The sequence below is a fragment of the Rousettus aegyptiacus genome, unplaced genomic scaffold, assembly GCF_014176215.1.
Source record: "Rousettus aegyptiacus isolate mRouAeg1 unplaced genomic scaffold, mRouAeg1.p scaffold_m13_p_1, whole genome shotgun sequence".
In the NCBI taxonomy this organism is placed as follows: domain Eukaryota; kingdom Metazoa; phylum Chordata; class Mammalia; order Chiroptera; family Pteropodidae; genus Rousettus; species Rousettus aegyptiacus.
In genome coordinates this window covers 77,957,299-77,964,918 of record NW_023416284.1, presented here as the reverse complement: position 1 = coordinate 77,964,918, position 7,620 = coordinate 77,957,299, and the positions used below count along the sequence as shown (strand labels likewise).

General features: G+C 35.8%; 1 protein-coding gene across 1 annotated transcript in view; it reads right to left on the bottom strand.

Annotated features, from left to right (window-relative positions):
- OFCC1 (orofacial cleft 1 candidate 1) overlaps window positions 1–5,427 on the bottom strand; it is a 274,965-nt gene extending 269,538 nt beyond the window's left edge. The window contains exons 1-2 of the mRNA XM_016138235.2: window positions 5,328–5,427; window positions 2,842–2,902 (exon numbers count right to left, since the gene is read on the bottom strand). Of these exons, the coding sequence (XP_015993721.2) occupies window positions 2,842–2,853 (12 nt within the window). The 5' untranslated portion in view covers window positions 2,854–2,902; window positions 5,328–5,427. The remainder of the gene's footprint in view (window positions 1–2,841; window positions 2,903–5,327) is intronic.
- Window positions 5,428–7,620: the final 2,193 nt, after the last annotated feature.

Below are 7,620 nucleotides of genomic sequence, written 5' to 3'. Positions count from 1 at the left end.
TCTCAACTTGAAAAGAAATCTACGATAGAGTAGTGAACACGACCAACAGCAAATTCATTTATAACCAGTGACAACCAAAACCTATGAAGTTTTTAAAAGAATGTGATTGTTGTCAGAAGGAATCGGGTCGCACAGCGCAGTGTTCAGCTCTGCTCGCTCTCAAAGCCACTGCCGAGGGGCGCGGGCCACGCTGTTCCAAGCCTGGTGGGCACAGACCAGCAAGAAAGTGAATTCTGCATACTGCACAGATCATCGCTCAGTTCAGGGCAGTCAGATTGCATCTGGGATCAACCAATTGTGCTTCATGAAACCGTCAGCCCTCATTTGTGTCTAGCTGTTTTCTTCTGTTCGGCCGTAAACAAGGAGTTGTCTCCCTCCGCTCGCCTGCTAGGGGAGATCGCACAGTCAGACCTAGTCAGTGGCCCTAGAGCTAAAGTTAAAGTTACTTCTTCCAGACAGCAGTTCCAGTGCACACCGGGGAGGCACAAAGAGAAGCAACTTGGGAACGACAGAGTTAGGTTCCCTTTTCAGAAACGCATACCTTAGATTCCTACACATACTGGCATGGCATGTCTCTTCCGTGAAATTAATTTAGGTGTTCTTAGTATGAACAACTTTTTTTTTTCTTCTTTTTTTTCCGCAGACTAGCTCAGCAGATTCATTGCATTGCGAGGAGGGGGTGGTAGTGATTGTTTTTGTCATTTCACTGCTCTGGGGCTTTGCTTGGATCAGCCAAAAAAAAAAAAAAAAAAAAAAAAAAAAAGACGCGAATAGAAATACTGTCAATCTGGTCCACCTCCAGGAACCTAATCATGCCTGAATCGCTGAGAGGAGTGTAATGATGCTAAACAGGAACAGGTATGTTGGCTTCTGTTGTCATCCACTTCGGCCATAGTGATGATGCCTTTACAATAAAGCAAAATACAGTTCAAGGAACATCAGCTCAATAATAAAAGGTAGGGGGTGTTATTGAAGCCGTTTTCCTTGGCAAGTGGCATAAAGATAATATTTAGTATTTGCTGCATTGAATTCTCCTAGCCAGCTGGTGTGTCCCTGTTAAGAGTTTCATTTATGCAGTTTGGGCTGGAACATTTTTTGTTCTCGGAGCCTATTACTTTGTCGATTGAGGGGATAACAGCCAAAGTGAAACAGCTTGTAATTTGCACCTGTCTGCTCTAAGCATTCCATGTTAGATTGCATGGAGAGCAAACTCTTTATTGCTAATGAGAATAAGACTGGGTAGGGCTACATGCAGTTTTGTTGGGGGGCTTATAGAATATTTTAGTGTTTTTTTTCTTCTCGTAAATGATCTATCTCATAGGGACTTCCCTATGCTTGTGTTTAAGAGTCCTTAGAATAAAGGATAAATTTTATCTAAAAAATGTAAAGTTGCTCATTTTTTAAAGAAATTTTAAATGTCGTGTAACTAAGAATTGAATTAATACTCAGCCCAAGTTGCCTCAGATGAGAAAGAAAAAAGGTAAATGCTAAATTATTTCCAAGTTCTTATAAGCATAAAATACCTATAGAGAACTTTAATTTGTAAAATTGGCCATGAAAAAATATAGATAAGAAGTTTGGGGACATGAAGTAGGGCTAGTTTTGGAAATAATATCAAGTGCCTGAAAGTAAACCAAAGTTCTCTGCTTATATTGCCTTTGAAAATTTAATTAATTGAATCAAAAATAAAAATTCAAGTGGATGACTTCAAAATCATGCATAGATATAGGTACATTTATCTGACTCATCATGTGAATCACAGAATAAATTCTCTGCAAATGCAAAAATGTCAGCACATTTTATTCGCTGCAACCTTTACTAGAAGTTCTCTGCATCCCCCTTAGTTTTGATTCCTTTGAGGAATTTTATCAGTGGGCTATTAACTATTTTTAAAGAATTTAAATTAAACTTATTGAGATGAAAGAACTTTAATTATGGCTTACAGCATTTCCCAAAATCTATGTATTTAAAAAAGCATAATAATGTTTGAATAATTTGGCAAAAGATGCTTGAAGATGATACAAAGTTTAGTAATATATGTATATTTTACTAAATTAACAGAATATATATATAAATGTATACATATATTATGTTAATCAAAGGTATCCATGCTGCATTTGGATTCCAAAAATGTCTCACATTGGTACTTCCTGCTGAAATAATAACTGATACCATGACGGGTTAAATGAAGTTGAGGTAGTCACAAATGTTGTCTCACTAGTAATTACTACAGTTTAATATGGTTGTTGGCCCACATCTCGCCTGACAGATAACGTTCCAGCTTGTCAGTGATGGACCCTTTCAGCACAGCTTTAGGAGTTCTGCCAGCCATTGCCGAGTCTGGTTAGGTCAAAGGGTTGAGCCATGTGTAATTCAGAACAGAGGAGGTCCCACGGTCACTCCACAAAAACAATTACACTACTTATTTCACTCTAGCCCTTGCCCAAAACTCACAAGCCTCACAGTTTCAGTGCAGTCAATCTAATTCTGCCCCTGGGCGATGAGCCACGTGAAAATATGTGGTGCTGTGTTTATAAATCTACTCAAAAATAGAAACAGAGGACAGGCACAATGAGGTCCTACTATGGATCATGGGAATCCTTGGAAATTCTGAAGGCACTTTTGTTTAAGTTCTAGAGACTCTCTTTTTCTATGATATTGTCTGCTGCACCGTTAATCATCCTCTTTACCCGTGAGTGCTACAAAGGAAACTAAATTTCTACTCACTTCCATACTTTCCCTCTATGGATAATATTATGAAAAATAAAGCTTAAAAGGCTCCTTTTAAAGAAAAAAAAATGAAACAAAACAAAGAGAGGGCTACTGTTATATCAATCTTACCTCTCTATCCATGTTCTTAGCTCCTTGCCCTTGGCAATGCACAGATTTAAATCAAGTTTCTCTAAAAAAGAAAAAAATAACATTTGGAAACTAGAATAAATTGGTCCAACCATAAGATATATTTAGCAATTTGGAGTTGGAGAGCCAGTGCTATGATGCTACTTAGTGGTCCCAAAAAATCTAAGCATAGAGTCAATAGAAATAGATTTGGTGTCTTGTTTTTATTATTGTTGTTCTTATTTGTTTATCCATACACCTAATAAACTGAGAATCAGTGAATATTCACAACATGTCAAAATGTTTTAAAATGATAATTTTCAGAAAAAATTCAGACTTGATATAGATAGCCTACACTCTATTTTTATGCCAAAAAAGGTAACCAATTAGACTTCATTAAAGTTATGATGAAAACGTGTGTATTTTATGTAGCTCTATTAATCTTTTTAAAAATTAGGATCCAGTTTTGTAACTTTCAGAAATAGGTAATATTGGATATAGTCAATTATAAACAAGTGTACTTAAGGACCAAAAAGATTAAATGCTGAGGACATTATCAAGCAAAGACATGGAATACGCAAATTTAATGGAAGGAAATGTGTTTCTAGCATTCTTAAAACTCAGAGCCATGCAATAAATTATCAAGTTCAATTTGCAAGCCATTTCATTTGATATTATTGCAACCGATAAGAACACAATACTAGAATACAGTCTGGGGGCAGATGATTATAATAAATGGGAAATTTTTAAAAGCGATAGCCCCAATATTTATTAGATTATTATAAACATTCACCAAAGAAGCTTTTAATTTTAAATGTGGAATTTGCCCTTGGGAAGTGGCTATCAGTATTTGGCAGTAAAACAAAGTACATCATGTATGAATGATACATGTGACACATTTTTTTTATTCAGAACTATCAATTATGGTTTTAAAAAGTCACTTCACAAAGTACAAATGAGCTCTTCTATGGCTATCTATCAACGTTGGAAGATAAAAGATTTTAGTCTTTCTAGTGTTAATTTTAAAACTCAGTTTTTTGTAAGATTAATATAAAAGATTCAAATATTATATTGATTGTTTCCTAAAATAAGGAGAATACAGGAAAGGTTATTTAAAAGAAATTATCAACATCAAAATGAGAAAATTTTAACCACTCGACAGAAATTAAAGTTTGACTTGCTTGTTTCTTCCACAGCCAGCGACTAAAGAGTAATTCAAAAGCATATATTTCAGGGAACATTTGTGAAGATCTGTTTTCTTTTGTTTCTTTAAATTTCTTATTAATTTAATGGTTAATATTTGTCTTTAAAGCTTTTGTAATTTATAAAGTTGCTCATGCTATTGTCATCATACATTTATTTTGCAGACATATCATCTAAATGTACAAGCCAAAAAGCATAGGTCCTTCATTAACCTAAGATAGTGCTCAGGACACTATTAATAAGGCAGACCACTCTCTCTTCACAGCAGGCTGCATTTTAAACATCTTTCTGTACAACTATTGGGAATGCAATATTAGTGCAGTAAGACTCAGTAAATTTATGAAATAACATGCAAATCTCTTTATTATCTCCTAAAATATGTAGTTGAATCAAGAAAGTCATTCAATAGAACCAAATAGTACATCATTTTAAAAAGCAGCTATGGCTAGAGAAGTAAAACTGTACACTCCCCTGGCTCATGACCAAAGGGTATGGCCAACAGTCTCTTCCTGCTTGGAAATCTCTGGGAATTGAGATCAGGTATTATTTGCAATAAACAATCTCATTCTCCAAGTTTCTGTGAGCTGGAATCTAGTTTGTAGTCAGATCCCTTACAATTGGAGGACAAAGTGAGAAAAGAAGTGATAAAGCACAATTAATTCCCTTTGAGCCAGAGAAATATCAGGGGATCTGTGACCTGGCTGTAGGGCATAAAGAGATGTGGGCAAGGTGTCAGCTCTCATTTAAATATTGATACATGAATATTTATCCCCAGTGCAATTCCTGGGAATTTAATTTGAAGATCCTGAAAGGGGGAACAATTGTTAAGAGATCAAAAATGACCTTTTAACTGCTAAGAGATAAGGTAAGTAGAGTAGATGGAGGAAATAGGTGTGAGGCAAGTACCAGAGGCCAGAGATGCCCAACCAGTGAATGGGATACACAGGCAGCAAAGTGAACTTTGAGGAACATGCAGGGTAAGAATTTAAATAGGAAAAAATAAATGAAAGAAAACAGAACAGCAGTGAAGATGAGAATGACAAGTTCATAGAACAATTAGTAGAATCTGTCAGCAAATAATAATTTCAATAAGTTAGTGATGGATAAGCAGCCACTGGACCACCTAAAAAACCTATCACTTGTATGAGTAACTGGTAAAATAAGGAGCTATTCAGAGAACTAACCTATTTTTTTAACTATCTGTGTGTCTTATATTGTCAAGGAAGTCCAAAGAGTTTCCTTTGCAAAAGAAAAGGAAATAACGGTTATAAATGCTATAAACTTACCAACTACTTTTTTTGCCTTCCAGGAACACTGGACTTAATGAACTAGTGGCACCATTATAAAACTCTCACTATGGTTGCAAATTTGAGCAACAGTGTAGCATGTTTTTTGCAATGCAACTAGCCTACAATAGAAATCCTGTTTTAAAAGCTAGTCTCAAACTTGCAAGCAGGTTGATAATTGAAATATAACTTGCTTGCATGTAACCTGTTGACAACATTCTGTTAAGCTCAGGTTAATAATTGCCCACTAATTTGTACAGTCCCTTTTTTCTTTCTTTCTTTCTTTCTTTCTTTCTTTCTTTCTTTCTTTCTTTCTTTCTTTCTTTCTTTCTTTCTTTCTTTCTTTCTTTTGTGGCGGGGGGGGGGGTGAGTGTTGTTTGTTTTAGGGCTTATTTTAAGTGCTTTCACTGAAATTGTTGACCTTGTATTGCAAATTAAATTCTAGAATTGCCAAATCTCTGACAACTGGTTCATTGCTTCCAGAGAAGGGAATTAACATGGCTACAGCTGTCATTCCATTGCATTTTTCTTCTCAAGCAGACCAGCAAGGGCAAAGACAGTGTTAGATAGAGGTCGCAAGCCACATTTTGTCTGCAAACATGATTTGTTTGAACTTTACAGTGATTTAAAACATATTACAGTAAAATTACAGTAAAAATTTGACTTCTGGCTTCTTTCGGAAAATTTAAAAATTTGGCGACATGAGGTCAATATCCGTGGTTAGCAACAACTGACCAGAAGTAACACTCTCTTCGGGTTTACAGGTCCCACACTCCCTATTGCAGACCGCAAACCAAGATGTAAGCTCAAGAAGGTCAGGGCTTATTTAATTAATTGCTGCATCCTCAGAACAGAGCCTAGCAAGTAGTGGGTGCTTGATAAGTATTTAATGTTGAATAAAATGATCTCAGGGGCAAACAGGTAATTTTAATGGGTGTTTTAAGACAATAGGCAGTGCCCAGGAACTGTTATAATACATGCTTAAATTAAAAAAATATTAGTGCAGGTCAAATAAATTCTACCAGTCCTCAGGCAGAGAGTGAGTTCCCATATATCATTCTGCTTGCACTTCTGCTTTTCTTATAAAGAAATATATCTCTGCATCTTTGCTACTATCAAAAGTAGTGCCACAAGTGTCAAGGAACACAGACCCAGTACATTTCTCTCATTGGTATTTCTTGCCTGGCCCATACAAGCATCTGAATTTAAAACCTCTGGGAGAGAGATGAGACTAGGCCTGACACCCATGATAACAAACTGCTCTACCATACTCCTCCCTCATTCTGCCAAGTAGTTTTCTGCAATACAATTTAAATCTACATTAGAAAATAAATAAAAAGAGGAATGTAAAAGCTACTTTGGAAAGTTACTAGTTAAACCTAACACACAATCACTCTACGTGAAGAGTCAGAATAACAGTGAGGAATGAATTTGTGTTTACAGCTGGAAAGCCATTGGTTCAGATCTCTTAGACATGGGGTAGTTGCTTAACCTCCTAAATTTTTCAATTCCTCTGCATGATAATTGAGAAAATTAAAAATTATGTATGTCAGATTTCCAGCTTCCACTTAAGGTACAGAGAACTGGAAAGGGTGTTGTTCCCAAACATCAAGCAAACAATATACTGAATATCTGCAAATTCACAACTTTTATTAAACCCATCAGAGAGTAGAAGTTACATTATAACCAACTAATCTAAAATCTAAGGAAAAATAGTGGCTCCAAAGAGTAATAGGATGCAAGCATTTGCTTACAGGAGCAAAAATAAATTGGTTCATTTATTATGAACCAATAAAAAGAATTCAGCTAAAAATTGCTGACGAACTTCTAAAGTTTAAAGGTGGCTTCACATGAGAACATAGAACTTATGAGGATCTTCAAACACAAGGAGAATTCACAACCACTTGTAGGCTTTTCTCCATGGACGCCCTGGGTTCTCAGAAGAAAGGCTGAGCAAAGTGAGAGTTCTGGGCAGTAGTTCTAGAAGAAGAACGATTACACTTCTAAGACGGGATCTGATGAAGTGTAAAAGGGATCAAATATATGGTAGCTGAAGGAAACTGAACTTTGGGTGGTAAACACACAACAGAATATACAGATGTCAAATTATAATGTACACCTGAAAATTATATAATTGTATTAATCAATGTTACCCCAACAAATGTAATTAAAAAAAAAAAAAAAAAGAAGGTATTTGGCAAAGTCTAGAGACACTTTTGATTGCCATATCTGGGGGGATGCCGCTAGTATTCAGCGTTTAGAGACCAGGAATGTTGCTAAACATTCTGCAATA